Below are 24,998 nucleotides of genomic sequence, written 5' to 3' on the forward strand. Positions count from 1 at the left end.
GTTTAGCAGTTGGAGAAAGTTCCCTACCATTCCTAGTTTGGCTAAGAGTTTTTAAGCCATAAATAGATAGATACTGAATTGTCAAATACTTTTCGACATATTTTGAAATGATCATATGCTTTTCTCCACTATTCTGTTAATGTGATGAATAACATTGATTCATTCAATGTTAAACCAACTTCATGATCCTGGGATAAACCCTCTCTGGTATTAATGTATTGTAATTGCTGGCTTCAATCTGCTATTATTCTGTAAAAGATTTTTACATCAATATTCATGAAGGGCATTGTTCTTTAAAAATTTCTTTTTCCAGGATGAATACCCAAGTTTTGTAGCAACATGGACGGGACTGGAAGAGATTATGCTGAGTGAAATAAGTCAAGCAGAGAGAGTCAATTATATGGTTTCACTTATTTGTGGAGCATAACAAATAGCATGGAGGACAAGGGGAGATGGAGAGGAGAAGGGAGTTGAGGGAAATTGGAAGGGGAGGTGAACCATGAGAGACTATGGACTCTGAAAAACGATCTGAGAATTTTGAAGGGGCGGGGGGTGGGAGGTTGGGGGCACCAGGTGGTGGGTATTGTAGAGGGCACGGATTGCATGGAGCACTGGGTGTGGTGCAAAAAATAATGAATATTGTTATGCTGAAAAAAAATAAAAATTTAAATTTAAAAAAAATTTCTTTTTTCCATAATATCTTAGGTTTTGATATCAGTGATATCAGTGTTATGCTGGCTTCATAAAATGAGTTAGACAATAATTGTTCCACCTCTATATTTTGAGAAAATTCAACACAGTGTATTTTCCCATTTTTATTAAGATAAAATATACATAAAATTTACCATTTTAAAGTGACACTAAGTAACTGATACTGTTATGAAATCATCACCACCAACTATCCCCAGAACTCTTTTTATCTTAAAAACTGAAACTTCACGGGGCGCCTGGGTGGCTCAGCGGGTTAAGCCGCTGCCTTCGGCTCAGGTCATGATCTCAGGGTCCTGGGATCAAGCCCCGCATCGGGCTCTCTGCTCAGAAGCCTGCTTCTTCCTCTCTCTCTGCCTGCCTCTCTGCCTACTTGTGATCTCTCTCTGTCAAATGAATAAATAAAATCTTTAAAAAAAAAAAAACAAAACAAAAAAACTGAAACTTCAGGGGCGCCTGGGTGGCTCGGTGTGTTAAGCCTCTGCCTTCAGTTCAGGTCATGATCTCAGAGTCCTGGGATCGAGCCCCACATCGGGCTCTCTGCTCAGTAGGGAGCCTGCTTCCCCCTCTCTCTCTGCCTGCCTCTCTGCCTACTTGTGGTCTCTCTCTCTGTCAAATAAATAAATAAAATCTTTAAAAAAAACACAAAAAACAAAAAACTGAAACTTCATACCCATTAAACACTAACTCCCCAAAGCCACCTTCCCTTAGGTTCTGGAAACTACCACTCTTTCTGTTTCTATGAATCAACTACTCTATGTACCTCACAGAAAGTGAAAGCAGTAGTGTTATGTGACTTTTCGTAACTGGCTTATTTCACGTTGCATAATGATAATGTCCTCAAGGTTTACTTGTATTACAGCACGTGTTAGAATTTCATTGCCACTTAAGGATGAAAAATATTCAACTGTGTGTGTGTAGACAGGCACGCGTGCGCGCGCGTGCACACACACACACACACACACATTTTGCTTATCCACTCTTTCCTTGATGGACACTTGTGTTGCTTCTTTAAGCTAAATAGTGATAAAATAATGGTCACGAACTTTCTAAATTTGACAAAAGACATGAATCCACATATCTGAGAAGCTCAACAAACTCAAGAAGAATACATATAAAGAGATTCAGATTCATATATTACATTCAAACTGTTGAAAACAAAAGACGAGAGAATCTTGAAAGCAAGAGAGAAGCAACTCATCATAATCAAGAGATCCTCAGGAAGATTGTCAGCCAACTTCTCAGCAGAAACCACAGAGGCCAGAAGGCAGAGAAATGACATATTTAAAGTGTGGAAAGGTGTGTGTCGGGGGGAACCTGTCAACCAAGAATTTTATATCTAGCAAAAAATATCCTTCAAAAATAAAGGCAACATTAAACAAAAGCTGAGAGACTGTTACTAGTACACCTGCCCTACAGGAAATGCCAAAGCAAGTCCTTGAGGCTGAAATAAAAGGACACTGGACAGTAAACTGAAGCCATAGGAAGAAATAAAATCTCTGGTAAAGGTAACTACACAGCTAAATATAAAAACAAGTATTAATGTGTTTTTGGCTTGTAACTTCTCTGTTCATTTCCTACATGATTTAAAAGGCAAATACATAAATCAATAATTACAAATCTGTATTAATGGGGACACAACATATAAAGATGCAATTTGGATCTTTGCAAAATCTGTAAAAACACAAAAGAGGTGCAAAGCTGTATAGGAGCAAGGATTCTGAAGCCACTGAAGCTAATCTGGTAACATTTCAAACTAGATTGTTAGAAATTTATGGTATTAATTGTAATCCCTAAGGTAACCAGTAAGAAAATACTTTAAAAATATATACAAGGGAAATAAGAAGGGTATTAAAATGGTTTATTACAAAAAAAATTTTTTTTTAAGTAGCAGTAATGAAGAGAAGGAACAAAAAAGGTGTCAAAACATAAAAAAAAAAAACCAAATAGCAAAAGTGCTTCCTTATCACCAATTACTTCAAGTATAAATGAATTAAATTTTCTAATCAAAGAGAGGGCTGAATGGAGATGAATATGATCCAACTACATGTTGTCTACAAGAGACTCACTTTAGATTCAAAGACCCACACAGGTTGAAAATGAAAGGACACAAAAAAGATATTCCATGCAAATAGTAACCAAAAGGGAATAAGGTGGTTATATTAATATCAGACAAAATAGACTAAATCAAAAACTGATACGAAAACTAAAGAATATATATTGATAAAAGGGTCAATTTGTGAAGATTATAACAAATATAAACATAATACACATCAAAAAGAGTTCCTAAATACATGAAGCAATTACTGACAGAATCGAGAGGAGGAGTACACAGTTCTATAGCAATAGTTGGAGACTTGAAAGCCCACTTTCAAAAGTGGATAGACTGAGGCGCCTGGGTGGCTCGGTCATTAAGTGTCTGCCTTTGGCTCAGGTCATGATCCCAGAGTCCTGGGATCAAACAATGCATTGAGCTCCCTGCTCCGAGGGAAGCCTGGTTCTCCTTCTCCCACTCCTCCTGCTTGTGTTCCTGCATTTGCTATCTCTGTCAATAAATAAAATCTTTAAAAAAAAAAAAAGTGGATAGACCATCTAGACAGAAGATCATTAAAGGAATAGAGGATTTGAATAATAAACCACCTAAACATTAGAGAAATATATGGAACATGACACCCAACAACGGATGAATACATATTCTTAAAAACACATGGAACATTCCCTCAAGAAACCTCCCAACAAAGAAAAGTCCAGGACTACATGGTTTCACTGTTGAGTTTTACCAAACATTTAAAGGGAAACCACTAATCCTTCTCAAACTCTTCCAAAAAGTAGAAAAGGAGGAAACTCATCCAAAAAGTAGAAAATGACTTCATAAGTCATTCATCTGCCCTGTCAGCAAAGACACCACAAGAAAACTACATACCAATATCTCTTATGAATATAGATGCAAAAGTCATCAGGAAAACATTAGCTAACTGAATCCAACAACACAGTAAAAGGATTATACACCAAGTACAATTTATCCATGAAATGGAAGTATCCGTCAACATTAGAAAATTAGTCAACATAATACACTTTCGAACAAAGGTTAAAAAAGACAAAACAACAACCTCATGATCATCTCAACTGTTAAAGAAAAATTAGATAAATTCCAATACCTTTCCATGATAAAAATACTCAAACTAGGAATAGCAGAGAATATATGATAAAGAACATTATGGAAAACCCGAACCTTACATCATACTCAATAATGAAACACTGAAAGCTTCCTTACTAAGATTAGAAATAAGACAAGGATAACCACTGTTATCATTATCTAGATATCATTATCATTGTACTAGATAACCACTGTTATCTAGTACAATGTTAACATTGTACTAGAAGTTCCAGCTAGAGCAACTAAGCAAGAAAAAGAAATAAAAGTATACAAATTGGAAAGGCAGTAAAACTATATTTGTAATGCCAAGATCCTATATAAAGAAAATACCAAAGAACACACACACCCTCATGAGAGTTAGTAAAACAATTCATCAGAGTTGCAAAAGTGCAAGATCAACATACACAAATTAGTTGTGTTCCATACACCAACAATCAACAACCTGAAAAGGAAATTAAGAAGACAATTCCATTTTGCAAAAGCACCCAAAAGAATAAAATATGTTGGAATAAATTTAACCAAGGAGGTGAAAGACCTATGCATTCTAAACTAGAAAACACTGTTGAAAAATTAAATAAAATGTAAAAACATCTTGTGCTCATGGATTGGAAAACTTAATATAGTTAGTTAAATGGCAATAATAACCAAAGATTCAATGCATCTATAAATATATTTAATTCTGTCTACAGATAGAGTCAAAATTCTATCAACCTTCTTGCAGAAATGGAAAACTAATTCTCAAATTCACATGGAATTGCAAGGGCCTCAAATAGCCAAAACAATACTGTTCTTAAAGATTTTATTTATTTACTGGAGAGAAAGAAAGAGAGAAAGAGAGAGAGAGAGAAAGTGAACACATGCAGGGGGAGCAGCAGGGGGAGAGGGAGAAGCAGGCTCTCAACTGATCAGGAAGCCTGATGCAGGACTCGATCCCAAGACCCTGGGATCATGACCTGAGTTGAAGGCAAACCCTTAACTGACTGAGCCACTCAGGCACCCCTAGCCAAAACAATACTGAAAAAGAAGAACAAAATTGGAAAACTCACACTTCCTAATTTGAAAACATATTACAAACTACTAAAATCAAAACAGTGTAGTACTGGCTAGGGACAGATATACAGACTAAAAGTATAGTATCAAGAGCCCAGAAATAAACCCATACATCTATGGTTAAATGATTTTTGACAGGAGTACCAAGACCCTAGAACAGTCTCTTCAACAAATAGAGCTGGGTAACTGGACAACCTTGTGCAACAGAATGAAGTTGGGTTGCACACCTCACACATACACAAAAGTTTACTCAAAATGAAACAAATGTAAATGTAAGAGACAAACCTGTACAAGTTTTAGAAGAAAGCTTAGGGGTAAATCTGCATGACCTCGGTTTTGGCAATAGATTCTTAGACCTAACACCAAAAGTACAAGCAAGAAGAAAAGAAAAAAGTAAATTGGACTTCATCAACATTAAAAACTTTACACATCACAGGAAGTAAAAAGACAACCTATAGAATGGGAGACAGTATTTGCAAATCGTATTTCTGGGAAAGGCTTACAGAATATATAAAAAACTCTTACAACTCAACAATAAACAAACAAACAAAAAAATTAAATTGAACAAAGATTTGTCCGAAGACATGATGGAATAGACATTTCTCCAAAGACAGATAAACGGCCAATATGCACATGACAAGTTGCTCAACATCATCAGTCACTACAAAAATCCAAATCAAAACCACAATGAGCTACCATGTCACACTTGGTAGGATGGCTATGAAAATAATAAACAAGTGTTGGCAAGGACATGGAGAAACTGAAACTCTTATACATTGTTGGTGGGAATGTAAAATGGCTCAGTCACTGTGGAAAACAGTTTGGTGGTTCCCCAAAGAGTTAAACATAAAATTAACATGACTTAGCAATTCCACTTATAGGCACACATCCAAAAGAAATGAAAATATATACTCAAAACTTATACACAAGTATTTATAGCAGGACTATTAGTGATAGCCAGAAGGTGGAAACAAATATCTCTAAGCAAATGAATTGTGGTATACCCATGAAACAAAATATTATGTAGTCATAAAAAGGAATGAAGTACTAATATGTGCAACATCATGTACCTTGAAAACATTATGCCAAACACAAACGGCCCCATTATTTTATGACTCTATTTATATGAAATAGCTTGATCAGATAAAACCAGAGACAAAAAGCAGTTAGTGGTTGCCAAGGGCTGGGATTAGGGGGAAATGGGGAGTTGCTTACTGGGTTTGTTTTGCAGGACTGAAAAGTGCTAAAGAATAGTTGCACAGCAATGTGAATGTACTTAACATTATTGAACTGCACACTTAATAATGATTAAGATGGCAAATTTTATGCTATATTTTTTAAAGATATTATTTATTTGAGAGAGAGAGAGAGAGACAGCAAGAGCTGAGGGGAGGGGCGGAGGGAAAGGGAGAAGCAGATGTCCAGCTGAGCAGGAAACCTGAGAGGGGCTCAATCCCAGAACCCTGGGATCAGGACCTGAGCTAAAGGCAGACATTTAACTGGCTGAGTCACCCAGGCACCCTGCTACGTTTTTTAATCACAGAAAAAATTCCTATCCATAAATTGTAGAGGTCAGTATAATTCTTCATCTTGCACATGGAGAACTGAGGCCCAGACATGGGGAGCTAGTTGACCCAAATCACAGCTAGGCAGAAACAGAGCTAGGAGTAGAACTTACCACTCGTACTCTGTCTAGTGCTTTCTACTATACCCTCCTGCTCCCTTAGCTCTGAGGCTCGGAAACAGAAACAATGATGGGGAAAGAGAACTTTAAGCTTAGAAAGAAAAATGCCAGGAACTTAGATGGTGTGCAATTAAAAGGCCAAAGATTTATATGATCTGAAGAGAAACCAGAGTATTGATGGTGTGCAATTAAAGAGTAAATATATTGCATGGGAAGGAAAATGGAGAATAACTACTTAATGAGTACAGTGTTCCTTTGAGGTGATGAAAATGTTTAAGAACTTGATAACTCATGTAGTGGTTATACAACACTGTATAGACAAAATATCTATACCTGAATTGTACTTTAAAATTTTTAATTTTATGTTATGAATTTCATCTCAATTAAAAAAAATCTAGCTTTATTTCTATTTCCTGAATCAAATTTTCTAACCCTTATTAATTTTCAGGTATGGGTGTCAATTTAAGTATTAATAAATATGCGGAACAAAGGTAGAAACCTAAAAAGTCCAAAAAGCATGAAAGTTGGAACCAACTCCCATCCCTTTTGCCCCTTTTGCTTCTCTAAATGCTACCAATATTCCTAATTATTCTGTATTCTTCTAGTATGAATATGGATTTGGTTCTCTGTTAGAGTCAACTTTATTAAGCACTGTGAAAGAAAACAACTTAATGTCCTGCTATTCATTTGAACTGCTAACAAAGTATTATCAAGAAGCAGCTTATAGGACTTGCCTTCATGGCTGTATGGAAGTCATATATAACTATATGAAAATATGGGTTTGTTTTAGATCTACATGCTTGGGGGGGGGGTGCCCCGGTGGCTCAGTTGGTTAAGCATCTGCCTTCAGCTCAGGTCATGACCCTGGGGTCCTGGGATTGAGTCCCACATCGGGCTCCCTGCTCAGCAGGGGAGCCTGCTTCTCTCTCTGCCTGGTGTTCCCCCTGCTTGTGTGCTCTCTCTGTCAAATAAATTCTAAAAATCTTCGTTTTTAAAAGTAAATCTATTTGCTGAGAACTAAATACACATCCTCAAGTCCTTCCTTATTCTCTTGATTCTTCTAGAATGATAATTAAATCTAATGTCTTCTCACTCCATGTCTCATGTTGTTTTTAGGTTCTGATATTCATATTTATCCTTTTTAGTTGAATTTAGTCTGCTGTTTAACCTAATCAATGAAGTTTTAATTTTAAGGATTTTTTTTAAAGGATTTATTCTTATTTCTAAAAGTTCTTTGGATCTTTTCTTACTACATCTGAACTTTTTTTTTTTTTTTAAGTAATGCCTACACCCAGCATGGGGCTAGAACTCATGATCCCGAGATCAAGAGTTGTGTGTTCTACCAACTGGGGGTCAATTCCACAGAGGCTTAGCCTACTATGTTAACCCAAAGTCTCTCAATAAACTTTTTAAAACAAATAAAAACAAATTTAAAGCAAATGTCAGAGGGTACTCTTATAGGGTATGCCCCAACAGATTACTGACAGCCCACTAAAGTACCTAAACTGGTGAAAAGAATCTCAAGGTATAGATATACACATAACTAATAACCACAATTTTCTTTAATTCATTCAAATAGTTTTTAAATTTCAGGCATAGTGCTAGAGAGCACAATCTAATGGAAGAAAGAGATATATTAACAAGCAGCTTGGATGATGAGGATAAAGATGTTACCATAAATATTGGAGAAGCTGAGTGGGGAAACCAGAATTTGCAGGAGGGAAATGATCTGTTGGCTTTTCAATATGTTAATCTTGAGCATCCAAGAGCACATGCAAGTCATTACATCCAAAAGATACAAAACTGTTTCAAATATCTGGGATGAATTAGCTCAGTAGTATTAACTAAAAAAAGTGGTAAAGAATGAATACATACCAAAGATACAATTTTTAAAAGTCCAATTCCTCCACAATAAAAAATTTAAACCATATAATTTATACTCCATTTGACCCTGGAACAACATCGGTTTGAACTGTGTGGATTTACTTACATGCAGACTTTTTATAGTATAGTACTGTAAATGTATTCTCTCATGATTTTATTTTCTCTAGCTTACTTTATTATAAAAATATAGTATATAATACATATAATATACAAATAGGTGTTAATTGACCATTTATGTTATCAGTAAGGCTTCTAGTCAACAGTAGGCTACTAAGTAATTAAGTCTGAGGGATTCAAAAGTTATACTTGGATTTTCAACTACATGGAGGGTCAACTGTCCCTAACTCTCACATTGTTCAGGGTTGACTGTAGTTTTCTCACTGTAGTTTCCTCTCTGAGTACATGTAATCTGAGAGACCTGGGATTCCAAAGGCAAACTCCCATTCCTACTTTAAAACTCTTTTAGGGAAAGGGAATACCTTGTTAGGAATTGTGCAAATGGAGAACAAGAAATTTCTGCATTTGACCTGCTTTCGTGAAAGAAATGATGAGTCTAGCTATTTTGGCTTTAATTTCTGATACTAAGGCAAATGGATTTATCTAGCAATAACTGTCACAGTATCATTTGAATCTGACATAATAACAGTTGCGCAGATGCAGCAATAACTGTCCAATACAAGGTGATAAAGTAAATGGAGTAAATGGAGAAAGTAAATAAGCTTCAACCTCATTTAAACCACTAGAGGGCCACATTGTCATATGATTTCGTGATCCCTCAGCTGCTGCTCTATTTTAGAAGTGCAAATCAACATGATTTACAATAACTAGGTCTATTCTGTAATAACTTATTTTAATATTACCATTAAATAATGATCAAATTATTTTATACACCAGAGGACTTAGTGGGCAAGAAAATGTCCTACCAAGAGTTGGAGGGATTGTTCCCTCCTTGGTATGCTTGGCAAGAAAAGCAGGACTGATAAAATACGTCATGAGAAAATTCAAGTTCTTTCAAACTTCTTGGTCAACTTTTATAACATTGATAGACTTACGTTTTAAGTGTTCCAGATGTCATAAGTTCAGTCACCAAAACAATGCACTTCTTCCCTTTTACTGTAGACTCCCAGGAATCATAGAATCGAACAATATTGGGATGCTGAAGACCCTTTAACATTTCAGCCTCTTCTTTAAATCTCTGCCTCTCAGACTTTGTTAATTTTCGATCCTAAAATCATGAACCAAAACAGAATGTGGTTTAAAATAACAGAATACCAAGTCACACAGTCAAATTTAAATGCTGTTAAGAGTACACTTATCTTGATAAGAAATGTATAGAACTGCTGAATCATACTGCACAGTTGAAACTAATATAGCACTATATGCTAATTATACTTAAGTAAAAATAAAATAGTTTAAATAGGAAAAAAAAAACCCCACCAAAAAATGAAATCTTGCCATTTGCAATGATGTGGATGGAACAAAAGGGTATTATGCTAAGTGAAATAAGTCAGAAAAAGACGATTATCATATGATTTCACTGATATGTAGAATCTGAGAAAAAAGACAGAGGATCATGGGGGAAGAGAGGAAAAAAGGAAATGGAACAAAACCAGAGAGGGAGACAAACCATGAGAGATTCTTAATCTCAGGAAACAACCTGAGGGTTGCTGGAGTGGAAGAGAGTGGGAGGGATGCGGTGGCTGGGTGATGGACACTAGGGAGGGTATATACTATATGGTACCTGCTGTGAACTGTGTAAGACTGATGAAATACAGACCTGTACCCCTGAAACAAATAATATATTATTTATTAATTTTTTTAAATGGGGGGGAAAAACAAAGAAAAAAACCCCACAAAAATAAGTTCAAATGCCAAACGTGTACTAAATTACAATGATCGATAATGTTTAAAACAGGAATGCTTTAACATTAAAGTTACTAATAACTAATAATTCTTCAGCCTTTCATGACTGTGAGAACAGGGTAAAGTATACTTAAGAAAACTGGATTATAATGTCATGCTTGAAATTATTTCAATGTCTTTATGTTAACATGTGCCTCAAATACAGTATCATTTTGTGGCTACAGTTAACTTACCACTTCTAAAATATGATTTATTGCTACGCAATATATGCAATTTAATAACATGGAACAAGTATGAGATTTTGGAGGCAAAAAGATCTAAATGTAAATTCTAGTTCTGTCTTTGCTTTGATTAGAATTTTCTTTAAGAAAATATTAAATAATCTACTAGGTATGCTTTAATCACGTTTAATCACCTGGCACTTCATAAGTGATATGATATTTCTGAGATGAACTGGGGAAAAGCACTTAATTTGTTGATCTTCCCCTGACAAGGTCCCATATACACATACTCTGAATTATTCTGTATATTAAAATTGAAACTATCTCTGTCACACTAATATTCTGTCAAATCAAGCAATACATATTTTAACAAAAGATTCCAGGCATACAATAAAGTAATGTGTCCATCACACAGTTAAATAAACATAGACATAATTAAAAGCCCCCTATGTGTAACAAGATTGTCCTTCCCATCACTACTCCTTACCCCTGAATAACTACTAGACTGAATTTGGACATACCACTTCCCATACAGGTTTTTATACTTTGTGTTAAAATGTTAAAATTTCATAAAATGTTACAGAGTATGTTTTCTTTATTTTTTTAAGATTTTTTTTTTTTTTTGACAGAGATCACAAGTAGGCAGAGAGACAGGCAGAGAGAGAGAGAGAGAGAGAGGAGGAAGCAGGCTCCCTCCTGAGCAGAGAGCCTGAGGTGGAGCTCCATTCCAGGACCCTGGGATCATGACCCAAGCTGAAGGCAGAGGCTTTAACTCCACTGAGCCACCCAGGCTCCCCTAGAGTATGTTTTCTTTAAAAGGTTGTTTTTTTTACTCAGTATTATCTGAGATCACCTGTGATGATATACCAGGCACTACAAGGTACCCACCATATTATTATAACTTGGCTTTGTTCATCATCACTGTTACACAGTTACCTGTTACCTAAATATATCATAATTTATATCATCTCCTATTGATTAATCTTTAGGCTAGTCCCCATTTTTTGCTACTATAATATTGCAGTGGTATTACAATATTAATCTCCTTGGCTATACATTTAAATGTGTCTCTAGGAAACAGGTTCTTAACTTATTACAAAGCTAAAGTAATCAAAACAGTGTGGTACTGGCATGAGGACAGATATGTAGACCAAAGGAATAGCATTGGAAGTCTAGAAATAAGCCCATACATCAATTATGAATATATATACCTGAGAGTATTCAGTAATCCTGTGATTTCTGTCACCAACAGCCCTAGATATTTTGATATCACATAACAGTGGTTATAGATTATCTCAAGATATCATTTACATTAATCATTACTTTGAAATTGACAATTAGATCTTTCAGTTGATCTGATTAGTGTACACTAACAATGCTCACTATAACACAACTTTAAAAATTTTTATAACTGGGGTGCCTGGATGGCTCAGTGGGTTAAGCCTCTGCCTTCGGCTCAGGTCGTGATCCCGGGGTCCTGGGATCGAGCCCCACATCGGGCTCCTTGCTCAGCAGGGAGCCTGCTTCCCCCTCTCTCTCTCTGCCTGCCTCTCTGGCCACTACTGATCTCTCTCTCTCTGTCAAATAAATAAATAAAATCTTTAAAAAAATTTTTTATAACTATTTTAGTACAATTAGTATCCTTATAATCCTATGTATTTTACTATATAGACTTAAAACACTATTCTAGCCTTCAAAAGAGACATGAGGCACAAAAAATACTAAATATCTATTAGGATCATGTCTAGAATTACTTAATCATAAGAAATAGGCACCTCCAATATTCATTCATTCGTTCCTTCTTTCTTTCTAAGATTTTATTTATTTGACAGAGAAAGAGAGATCACAAGTAGGAGGAATGGGAGAGGGAGAAGGAGGCTCCCTGCTGAGCAGGGAGCCCAATGCGGGGCTTGATCCCAGGACCCTGAGATCATGCCCTGAGCCAAAGGCAGATGCTTAACCAACTGAGCCACCCAGGCGCCCCACACCTTCCATTTTCATAGTTACCAACAAACTGCTTTTCAAGGGGACTGTACCAACATACTCTTAATAGCATTGTATGAAGGTTTCCATTGCTAAACATGGTCACCAGTAATTGGTATTACCCAACATTAACTTTTATCAATGTGATGGGTGTAAACTCATATCCTGTTTTTTAATTTACATTTTTAGAGGCAAGAAAGAGAAAAAGTTTTTATTTTCTCTGCAGACTACTTGAGTTTCTTCTTCTGTGAGATGCCTAATCATATCATTTGTTTTCCTTCTTTGTAGGAGTTCTCAATATATTCTGGATACAAATCTTTTATGTTACAAATGTCTTCTCAATTTGTGGTTCGTAATTTCACTTTGCTTACGATGTCTTCTGATTTTGATGTTTTTTATTTCATTGCAGTTCAATTAATCTTCCACTTTATGGTAGGTAGGTGGGCTTTATCTCTTCAGTAATTCTTCCAGACACTGAGGACATACCTTTTCCTTTCCTTTTTAAAATATGTATGTTTTGTTTGCCACACTTGGGAATTTATTACTGAGGAATTTATTTGGTTGGATAAAAGGAGGATTGGCTGTTTTGTTTTTCTTTATCAACCAATAACTTAATACCATTTGATGAACAATCCATCCTTTCCATATAAGTGTAATTTAATTTCTGGATTCTATATTTTATTCCAATGGTCTATCTATTCTGCACTAATACCACAGTTTCTTAGTTGCTATAGCTTTAAAATAATTCATTCTTGGTAGAACCACTTCCTATAACCCTTCCTCAACTTTATTTTCTAAATTATCTTGGTTATTTTTTTCTAGTAAGAAGACTTTTATTTCTATAATGTAGAAATTACAGCATAAGCCAACTAAAACTATCAGAATATTATCAAGAATTTTAACTAAAGGCATATAATTTGTAATGCTATAGAGAAACATTTTTTTCCCAAGCGGTATAAATTAATTTAAAAAAATTTATTGTAAATTTACATGCCACTAAAAAAAAAATCACCATTCTCATCATCCCCTCCCCATCTTATACATTATTTTTCCTACTACTTTAGCTCTCTCTTGTCCTGTTACTCCTTAAGATAACATTATAATTGTTATTTAACAGTATTTGCTTACTTATATATACCCACATATCTTTTTGTTCACTCTTCTATTTTGCTCCTTATTCTCTTTATCTGGGTTCATTTTTCTTTTTCTGTAAAATGTTTTTCAGAATTCTTTTAGTAAACGTTCCATTAGAGGTATAATCCTAGGTTGTGTGAGATGTTTACTTCATCATCACTCTTGAGTGATAGTTTAGATAGATGTGGAAATCCAGGCTGGCTTATTTTTCTTTCAGCATTTTCAAGATACTGTTTTGTGGTGTTCTGGTGTCTACTACAGCTGTCAGTATATATGTCCTCCTTTGTAAATTTATCTGAATTTTCTCTAGTTGTTCTAAAGACTATTTTTTTAAAAATTGTGCTCTGCACTTTCAGTACCATGCACCTAGTTTTATGTATTTATAATGGGGCTGATTGTGTTTCTAAGCCAAAAGTTTCCAGTATTTGTCTTCAAGTCAGGAGAATTCTCAATTATTATCTCCTGGATTATTGCCTCCTCCTATTTCCCTTTCTCTTCTTTGTAGATTTATTTGTGTTATGTATGAGGGTGTGTGTACGTGTGTGTGTCTGTGTGTGCGCGCGCGCGCGCGCACAACATCGCTCTATCCCTCCTATCTTATCTCTCATTTTCCATTTCTTATACCTCCTGGGCAATGTTCTCAGATCTACCTTCTTGTTCACTAAGTCTCTCTTGAGTCATTATATCTAAACTGCTTATTACCTCTTTTAAATTTTTTTAAATTAATCAAACTTTAAACTCCAAAGGAAGAAGGAATGCAAAAGACATGTGGCCAAGGCTCAGTCCCTGTTCCAGAAATAAGAGATGAATGAACACAAACCAGATGAACACTTCCAACTGACCATACAAGTCTTGGAAGCTAGGTATAAAGGTAAGAGGGCATATATTTGACATCCACAAAGAAAATAAAATTGTTAGTCTGTCACCAAAGGCACCCATCAAAGGGTGTGATAAAAGGAATTCAGTCACCACTCCCGTCCCTACTCTCCTAATGTCATAAACAAAGCTAGAAGGGAAAAAAGAACAAAAAGGCTGGGCACTTAACTAATGGCTTCACTGGGGAAGGAATTCTGCTGCCATTTCACCAGGCCTAATACCTGGGGAAAAGATTTGCCCTCCCCATTCAGTGGCAACTCTAACACATCGGTTTTTGAATGGGACATGATAACTGGCAGCTCAATTTAGAAAGAACCCCTTTAACCTCCCCACATTCCCTGCTTCATGAACATTAAGTTTTCTCAGCACCTTCCTTGGAATTCCTTTGTTCCAGAGTTTGCTCAACCTCCAAATTATCACTGCAAGCTTGGCTCCTCTCAAAGTTCCATTAAGGCCCCTTTTCACAGCCCTTAATCACTTCTATTCCCACTCTCAACTACATGCTACAATTATCCACAAGTCCACTGAGACTCAGATCCATGGCAGCAGAGCTATTTTGTCCTGAATTATCCTCCTAAAAAATTCCTGTTCTGGAGAGGACAGTGAAAAGATAAAGTCAAAATATCTAAAGGCAGATACCTGAGGAAAGTAGCATTTGTCAGTTTTTAATTGTAATGCATTTTCTTTCTTTCCTTCTTTTTTCTTTTCTTTCTTTTTTTTTTTTTTTTCATTTCTCGAATCTCTTTCCAGGTCTTTATTAAATCAGTCATTCACTACCCCTTTCTAACACTAATTTGATGTTTTTAGTCCTTCAACTTTTTAAAATAACTTATCTTTAAAGGCTCAATTCAATACGACTTTTATCTGAGTTACTGGGGCTTTAATTTTACCTACTGTTTTGGTTCACTTGTGGTGGTTTGTTTCTTCATGTGATTCACAATACTAAATAAAATGGTTATCTTAAACAGTGATTTGTCTGTTGGAATATCCTCAGTTATAGGTGTATCCCTGTAAATGGTCTGAAGTTTGTTTAGGTCTAGTGCCCTAGGGATATTACTAGCCTTGGCCATTAACTCGATGCAATCAGCTCAAAATCAAAATCACCTGTGTGAATACAGGTCCTTGTTTATAAGTTTCCAGGATAAACTTTTCTTTCACCTGACCTAAAGAAGCTTGTCTTTTCCTGGGATCGAGCCCCATGATGGAGCTCAGCTGGGAGTCTGATTCTTCCCGTCTGCCTCTCCCCTTGTTTGTGCTCTGTCTCTCTCTCTCTCTCAAATGAATAAATAAAATCTTAAAAAAAAAAAAAAAAAAGAAAGAAAGAAAGAAAAAGAAATGGGATTTTTCTCTAGTCTGTATTTTCATTAAAGGTGTAGCTCTCTTCAAGGAACAACTTTACTGCATCTCAATTCCACTACCTGCTTGGGCTTAAGACTTCATCTATCATTAGATAGATGGTAAAACCATGCCTCTTAGTTATTAACAAGATTGGCAACTGTCCCAGAAAAGTTCTCGTCCTGTCAGTTCACACTTCTCCCACTCTGGTTTTTTGTTTCTTCTTAGTTTTTAGACCTTGGAGATTATCCTCACATTCCTACAAGCTTATACTTAAAAGGATGGTTTTTATTCTTTTAATAAAAATTTTCAAAATATCTGGTGTTTTACAGTGGGAAGAGTTTTCAGTTTGATTTTCCATTTATTAACCTACAGTAGGGTTTCCCTAAATAAATAAGTATATAAACACACACACACACACACACACACAAATGCCCCAAGACATTTATTTTTTTTATTTTAATATATAGTCTTTCTTGATTGTCTTGATAAGTGGTCTTTTGAAAGATTTATTTAAAGAGAGCAAGTGGCAGGGCACCTGGGTGGCTCAGTGGGTTAAAGCCTCTGCCTTCAGCTCAGGTCATGATCCCAGGGTCCTGGGATCAAGCCCCACATTGGGCTCTCTGCTCTGCAGGGAGCCTGCTTCTCTCTCTCTGCCTGCCTCTCTGCCTAATTGTGATCTCTGACTGTCAAGTAAATAAATAAAATCATAAAAAAAAAAAATCCTTCCTTTTGGGGCACCTGGGTGGCTCAATGGGTTAAAGCCTCTGCCTTCAGCTCAGGTCATGTTCCCAGGGTCCTAGGATCAAGCCCTGCATCAGGCTCTCTGCTCAGCAGGGAGCCTGCTTCTCTCTCTCTCTGCCTGCCTCTCTGCCTACTTGTGATCTCTGTCAAATAAATAAATAAAATCTTTTTTTTTTAAAAAGTCTTAATTGTAGATAGAACATATAATTCATTTGGCTCATGTGATTTCTGTCTTCTGATTGTTTTGAGATTGGAGTAGCTTCACAATTTCTTTAAAATATTTTCTTAATTCAACTATAGTGAGGTTTAGTCATGTATAAGGGAGTCAATAAGTGATCTAGATTTTTCTTCTGTTTTCTGTATAAATTTTCCTTAAATGAGGAACATTTAGGAATGAATGTATGGTAAATAATATATAAATAAATCTAAAAAAAAAAAAGAAAAAGAAAAAGAAAAGAGAGCAAGTTGGGGGCGGGAGGGCACAGGGGCATGGGGAAAAGAAACTCCAAGCAGACTCCACGCTGAGCACAGGAGCCCCTGGGGAGCTTGATCTCACAACCATGAGATCATGACCAGAGCTGAAACCAATAGGAGGCTCAACCGACTGCACCACCCAGGAGCACCCTCAGTGAGTATTCTTATCTTCTGTAGCATGCAACATCCATTTTTGTTTTTAGCAATTACTCTACATCTTCATAAATGTTTGCTTAATTTTAACAAATTATTTGAGTACCCTGTATCAGACAACAGGATATAATCAACATCAGGGACAAAGGTCCTGCTATCTAGACTTTATAGTGTAGGAGGCAGAGGCATTACTTTTATTATGTATGATGAAGAGAAAAAAACTGGGTACTCTGAGAGCATATTACAAAAGACCCAATTCTGTGTAAATGATTGTGTACAAGCTAGAGTTAATCATGTAAGAAAAGAAGAAACCCTATCAGCAGGATACTCTTAAGAATTAAATGAGATCATGGGTGTGAAAGTACCCACAGTCGTGGTCACATAATACTTGAAATGCTTAAGACCACAAGGATCTGTAAAAAGTGCTAAAGGTAAACTTGGAAATATAGGCTATAGATTGGGGTCGAGAAGATTCAAACTTTAGTAACAGTGAGCTTTGAAACTTCAACTTATTTTACTTAAATTTTATTCACCCATAGTTTAGAACTGCTAGGAAATATATCACTTACACCATAGTAGCTGAAACTTGGAGTATGGATAAGAAAGAATACTGCTTAAGAGTAACAGCTTAAATATAAATTATGTAAATATAATCATTGTAGTACAAATAGGAAGTTAATTTTAAGTCTGAATAATTCTCTGTATAGGGCTTTCACAAAATCTTTACATAGTTTAAAAGACATACTGAATCTTCAATTGTGAAGTGTCTTCTCTAAACTGATAGGTAATTTTAAACAAATTGTTACTAGGTGTGTAATACGACACTAACACAAGTCACTCTACTTGTTACTTAAAATTTAATTGTATTTAAAATCTAAAGACTGTTCTATTACATCCACAATTCAAAGTTTCAATAATGTTTTAAAGTACACAAGGCTTGGGACACCTAGGTGGTTCAGTCAGTTAAGCATCTGCTCAGGTCATGATCCCAGGATCCTGAAATCAAGTCCTCACTCAGCGGAGAGCCCGCTTCTCCTTCTGCCTGCCACTTTCCCTGCTTGTACTCTCTCTCCCTCTTTCTTTCTGACATATAAATAAAATCTTTTTTTTTTTTAAAGATTTTATTTATTTATTTGACAGAGAGAGATCACAAGTAGGCAGAGAGGCAGGCAGAGAGAGAGGAAGGGAAGCAGGCTTCCTGCTGAGCAGAGAGCCCGATGCGGGACTCGATCCCAGGACCCTGAGATCATGACCTGAGCCGAAGGCAGCGGCTTAACCCACTGAGCCACCCAGGCGCCCAATAAATAAAATCTTAAAAAAAACAAGGCTTGCCAAATTTTCTGCTGAAACTCAAAGTAATTTACTGTTATTTTTCTCTACTACCACCATCTTATTTCAAGCCAAGATGATCTCTTCTGAAACCTACTAAATCGTTTCCTAATCTTACCCTTATATAATCTGTTCTCCATTTTGTCCATATATAGCCAGAATGTTTTTAGTGCCAATTTAATCAATTCTAAAGAATGTCTATATAATTTTTAGAAATAGCATTTTCACATTTTTCTTATTTCTGAAATTAGAATGTGTCACACTACTGGAGTTTTAGACTCAATGAAATATTGTATGTCATGATACTGTTTAAATTGTTTAATAACTTTCTACAGCCTTTAGGACAAAGGGGAAAATCGCTGTGACCTAAGAGGTCTCACATAATACAGTCCTTGCCCACTCTTCAAGCCTAATTTTTTTTTTAAACAGACTTTATTTTTTTTTTTAAGATTTTATTTATTTATTTATCAGATAGAGAGAGAGAGCACAGGCAGGCAGAGTGGCAGCAGAGGCAGAGGGAGAAGAAGGCTCCCTGCTGAGCAAGGAGCCCGATGCGGGACTCGATCCCAGGACACTGGGATCCTGACCTGAGCCTAAGGCAGCCGCTTAACCAACTGAACCACCCAGGCATCCCTCAAGCCTAATTTCTTATCTAACCTTTTCCACTCTTAAGCATGCTACGCTTCTTCCCATACAGGTCTTTCATACATTCAGTTTCCTCTGTATCTAGGACACCCTTCTAACAACTTTTTTTTTTTTTTTTTTACCAAGTTAATGCCCAGTCATCCTTCAAAGATCAATTCATTTCCTTAGGGACACCTCCCCTGACTGTCCTTTACTCTAGGTCATCATACCCCACTACACACACACACACACACACACACACACGTACATATCTTTTAATAAACTATGTATATGCCTCTTCAGAAGTCATATTACACTGAGACTTATTCTAAAAGCAGTGACAAAATGCTTTTTCAGTGTTCTATCTTTAGTATCTGAGAACCTAGCATAATGAACTTACTCAATAGCCATGTATTGAATGAATCCATGAAAGTGCTTTCCAAGAAAAAAAATGTGTATATTCTTAACATGCAATTAGCATTTCCCCAGGAATAAAAGAAATTTCTATGACTTAAAAGAAAGGTGAGAATTCGGGGTGCCTGGGTGGCTCAGTGGGTTCAGCATCTGCCTTCGGCTCAGGTCATGATCTCAGGGTCCTGGGATTCAAACCCCCACCCCCACCCGCACCCCCGTCAGGCTCTCTGCCTGCTGCCTGCTCTGCCTACTGTGATCTCTCTCTTTATCAAATAAATAAATAAAATCTTAAAAAAAAAAAAGGTGAGAATTAAAATTAGGTCTCTGAGTCTCAGTAAGTCTAATACAATGACCAACTTACAACGGTCACAGCCATTTTGATTTTTAAAAACAATATGTAAAAGCTCATTGTAAAAAGCTGCCAACTATTGATCTACCACAAAGTACAAAAAAAGGGGGGAAAAACCCCAAACAGGGACTTCTTCCTCACCAAAAAACTACAACCAGTTTCCTTGTAAACACAATAAATGGCAGTCTTGAAATTCTATCGAATTCTATTCTATCTACCTTTTCTCTACTTTTGCTATGTCATCTATACTGAAATAGAGGCTATTTTAAATATTTATTGTGCAGATTTTTATCCTTGAAAATTACCGATGATTTAAGAGGTCTGAGAACTTACTAAATCTTTAAAATTAGAAATATGTAACTACATGAGTACAGATTATCAACTAAGTGGGGAGAAAACCCAAACAAGTAACTTGGTGCTTCTTTCAGTTAATTTGTCAACTTGTTCTACCTATAAAATATCTAAGGATGACATTATTTTAGCACCCCCCAATTTTTTTTTTTTAAAGATTTTATTTATTTATTTGACAGATATCACAAGTAGGCAGAGAGGCAGGCATAGAGAGAGGGGGAAGCAGGCTCCCTGCTGAGCAGAGAGCCCGATGCGGGGCTCGATCCCAGGACCCTGGGATCATGACCTGAGCCAGAGGCAGAGGCTTTAACCCACTGAGCCACCCAGGCGCCCCCCAATTTTTTTTTTTTAAGACAACAGTAAAGTAGATCAAAACCAACAAGCACACAAACCATTAAGAATAAGTGGGGTTTTAAAAATACTTGCTAAGTGTTTGCTACTTAGTAGCTGGTTGTTTAATTCTGTTCTCATTAATTCTCAGGGAAAAAAACCTGTGAGATATTAGATAGTATGACTTTAACAGATAAGCAAACTCAGAAAAAAAGTTCACAGGAGAAGAACCAAGAATTAAATGAGGATTTGATTCAAAGCTCATGTTCCATTTACTATACTAGAACAAACATTTTAACATTTTGTGAAGCTTCTAAAACAATGTTCTCATAAAAGCCATGTTGATATTTCTATTACCTAGAGATCACTGAAAAGGACTAGTCACTTTACTAAATTATAATTCAAGACAGAGAAAGAGGAATATATACTATTTAAATGTTACCAACTGTCAATCAAATTACCATGAAGACAATGATAAAATTAAAAAATAAAGAATCAAATGATATTTCAAACAGATTAGCCACTGTTGCTTTTTAGGACCTTCTCCCCAACATTATCAAGCTGGATATTCCTGGGGGCTTAATACACTATCATTCATTTACTTCAGTGTAAACTAGAGCTGATGCAGCTAACCCACTCTATTCATTTCATTCATTTCTTTCCACCTACATAAAATTGTTTTGACAGGCTAAAAGAACAAAACCAAGGATCACTGTCACATGACCTCCCATAATATACACAGTTCCAGGCTGCTGAGGGGCGGAGGTGGGGAGTTGGGTAACAACTAAAACAATTGTTCATCTCAGTACCATCCAAATAACAGTGCTCAGTAGATTATTTGCTGATGTAATTTCTTCTTGGGTGAAAAACACAATGTTAATATTTGGTACAATGGCCTTTAGCAATTTGCATTTCTTCATTTGCTTGCTTTTAAGAAGCTTATTTTAAACATCCTTTAGAGGCATTTTCTCTTTATTCACAAATTTCACTATTTTCTAAAGTAGCAACCCTATCCCTAACTAATGTTTATTTTATTAGCCCAGAAACAAACCTTCCAAACTGTTCAATGAAAACAGTGAGATTGGTTTTCATTAATTAAGTTTACCGGCCCCCCTGTACCCCCAAAATATCTGGCTCTCAAGTCTTTTAACATTTAGCCTTTTGTAGCATTTTATTTTTAGCAATATTCAAAGTTTTACTGCTAAATTAAGACCACAGATGATAAGTTTACATATCAAAATATGGGTGGAGAGAAGTGCCTGGAATTCTGTGATTAAAATATTTTAGGTCAGTATTGGAGTCCTCCCTCCTTATCATTTTTTGCACCACTCTGACTTAGCAAAGACCTAGGCATCTATTACATCTTTTAAAGTGATGCTTAGGGACGCCTGGGTGGCTCAGTTGGTTAAGCAGCTGCCTTCGGCTCAGGTCATGATCCCGGCGTCCTGGGATCGAGTCCCACATCGGGCTCCTTGCTCGGCGGGGAGCCTGCTTCTCCCTCTGCCTCTGCTGCCACTCTGTCTGCCTGTGCTCACTCTCGCTTCTCTCTATGACAAATAAATAAATAAAATCTTTAAAAAAAAAAAAAAAAAAAAAAAATAAAGTGATGCTTAATTGTGGGTGTTGGGATAATGAAATTAAACTTGTCTTCAGGAGGAAAGCAGTTTGAAACACTGCCTTCCAGTGCAGCATGAGTTTCAGCTACCATTTAGTAAAGAAGTAATTTTTTAAAAGGTTATTCCGTATTTTGAAAGAAAGGAATAATGTAAGTAATTATTTAAGTCTGGCATATCTATCCTGCATAGGGCTACATGGGTCTAATAACAATTCCAAGATGAGAGAAGTATTTTGTACTTCTAAATACTTCTAAGTATTTTGCTTTTTTAAACTATATAGGTAACTTGTGTTTTTTGTCTTGAAAATTTCAGAATAAAGACTGGATGCCTGGGGAAAGATGGGAAAACAAATAATAGAAGCAAAATAATGATTCTCATGCAAAAACTCTTAAATGTTAACAACAAAAATGATTAACAGCACTATTAAGGTGTTTTGAAATACAATATGAAAATTAAACCTGGATTTTAAGTGGCCAAATCTGCTGAGTAAATTCCCACTACAAATTTCTTTATGGCCTTCTTATCCGTACCCTTAGAGAAGAATAGGGTCTATCCCATACAGAAGTCTACATTAGCTTAATTTTACTCAATAAGTCAATTGATATGATCATTATGGGGAGGGGAGGGAGAGTAGAGAGTAAAAGGATATTTTTAGAATTACACTGTATCACCTGCTTCTCCATGGAGTCTTTTTAGAACTATTCTGAAAGAGTACCAGCTTCAGAGACCGAAAAAGGTCATCAAAAGAATAGTAAAACAAACCAAACAAAAAAAAACTCCTGGTTGCTCTAACTCCCAATCAATCCCTTCTTCCCAGTCTGGTTCATCTTTATTTGTATCTCTCTCTCTCTTTTTTTTTTTTACAAAAAGGTTGTCTGTTTCAAAGCAGCATGAAAAAATGATCTACTTACATAAAAAAGTCGAATGCTTTCTCAAACCAAACTAATTTATATAATTATATATATAATTTATCATTAAGCATCCTCCCAATTCACCCCCAAATCTGGGCCACAAATATGTAAATTTGGAGCCTAAGAGATTCTCTCCACCCATCTCCTTATGGGGGAAGAGGGCACAAAAGTGAAATAATTCAAACGTATCCACAACCTGGCACAAATAGAAAGCTTTACGTTAATGCTACAAATATAACAGATACTTACAACAGATGAACCACACAAAAGAAGTAAGCACATTCAGTCCTATTAAGAAATAGCAAACCATTTTCACTAAATCATTTACAATATCCATTATAATAGCAAAACTGGGAACACTATTTAGCCATCTACAAAAATTCAAAAGTTTTTATTAAAATAGATTAGATTCATTTGAACATGAGAAAACAATTAACGGAGAGAGCTAAACTCCAATTGTTAGATAGGACTTTATGGACTAAAACTTTTTAAAGAAAGCAAAAGGACTGAGAAGGGGACAAGACGGGAAGTTGAATGTGGAAAGAAAGATTAAAAATATTCTTGCTCATTATAGGAAGGAAATTTTACACTTCAGAGATAAATGATACCCTGCAGTGGGTATGAGAAAGTTTCCAATTTTGGGGGGAACAAAGGGTTCCCAAAGGGGAGACCAATAAAACATAACTAAAAACTCAAACAGTTATTAGCACTGAAACTTAGTATCCACTAAATTTTCTTCCTGTTAAGAATCCGCCACCACAGGAAAGTAAATGCAAAGCAAGAATCTCACCAAAGTATTCACCAAAGTATTCACTGAGTTTGATATCCAAAATTTGTCTCATATGTCCATAAAAGAAATCAATAAAATTAAATCCAGTATATAAGAACACAATGCATTAGTTTGTCAAAAGGCATGATCTAAGGAAGTAAGACCAAAGCATAACTTTAAAAAATCTTTTATTTATTTATTTATTATTATTTTTAATATCTGGAGAGATTTTTATTTTTCTTAAAATTTTATTTATTTGACACAGAGAGAATGAGCACAAGTAGGGGGAGCAGCAGGCAGAAGGAGAGGGAGAAGCAGGCTCCCCCCGACAGAGCAGGGAGCCCGATGTGGGGCTCGATCCCAGGACCCCGGGACCATGATCTGAGCCAAAGGCAGGCACTTCACAACTGAGCCACCCAGGTGCCCCTAAAAAAATCTTTTAAAAGAGAGACACACAACACACACATACCACGTACACATGGAGATGTCTCTGAGTATAATATACCCATTCATATTATATTTAAATACTTGTGTATCACTTTTTCTTTTAGGATCCTTTCCTTATCAGCTCAATCTCAACCTCTCCCTCCTTCTCAAATCCACTTTGGGGGGGGCAGGAAATAAGTATTTCCACTTTACAGGGAGATCCAGGAATGCAGAAAGTAGTAACACTTAAAGAGCAGAGAAAAAAAAACAAAATAAAAAATAAAAAAGCCCCAATTTGCACAAGTGCACCTGCCTTAATGAAGTTTTTTGTTCATGTGTTGTAGGGTCTATTTTAATATAACACTTTACTAATTCTGGAATTCAAATTAGTATTTACAAAGGTCTAATGCACACTTTATCACCCAAGACTCATTTAAATAAATCTTCAACCCTACAAAGCTTCTTCCACAAATTAGTTTATTAACAACTTCATTTTCCCACTTTCTCTTTGTCTTCCCAGGCCATAAGACTGGAATTTTTCAATCCTTGTAATTCCACAATTCCATCATTCTCCATATCCCATTTCCATGCTGCTAACTAGTAAAACATACAA

At 36.0% G+C, this 24,998-nt stretch overlaps 1 protein-coding gene across 13 annotated transcripts in view; it reads right to left on the bottom strand.

The window, feature by feature from the left end:
- Positions 1-24,998, bottom strand: part of WNK1 (WNK lysine deficient protein kinase 1) — a 156,636-nt gene that overhangs the window by 74,616 nt on the left and 57,022 nt on the right. For all 13 annotated transcript variants that reach the window (XM_047741436.1, XM_047741425.1, XM_047741428.1 and 10 more), the window contains exon 2: positions 9,536-9,708. In XM_047741436.1, coding sequence (XP_047597392.1) covers positions 9,536-9,708 — 173 coding nt within the window. The remainder of the gene's footprint in view (positions 1-9,535; positions 9,709-24,998) is intronic.

This window comes from Lutra lutra, chromosome 8, assembly GCF_902655055.1.
Source record: "Lutra lutra chromosome 8, mLutLut1.2, whole genome shotgun sequence".
NCBI lineage: Eukaryota > Metazoa > Chordata > Mammalia > Carnivora > Mustelidae > Lutra > Lutra lutra.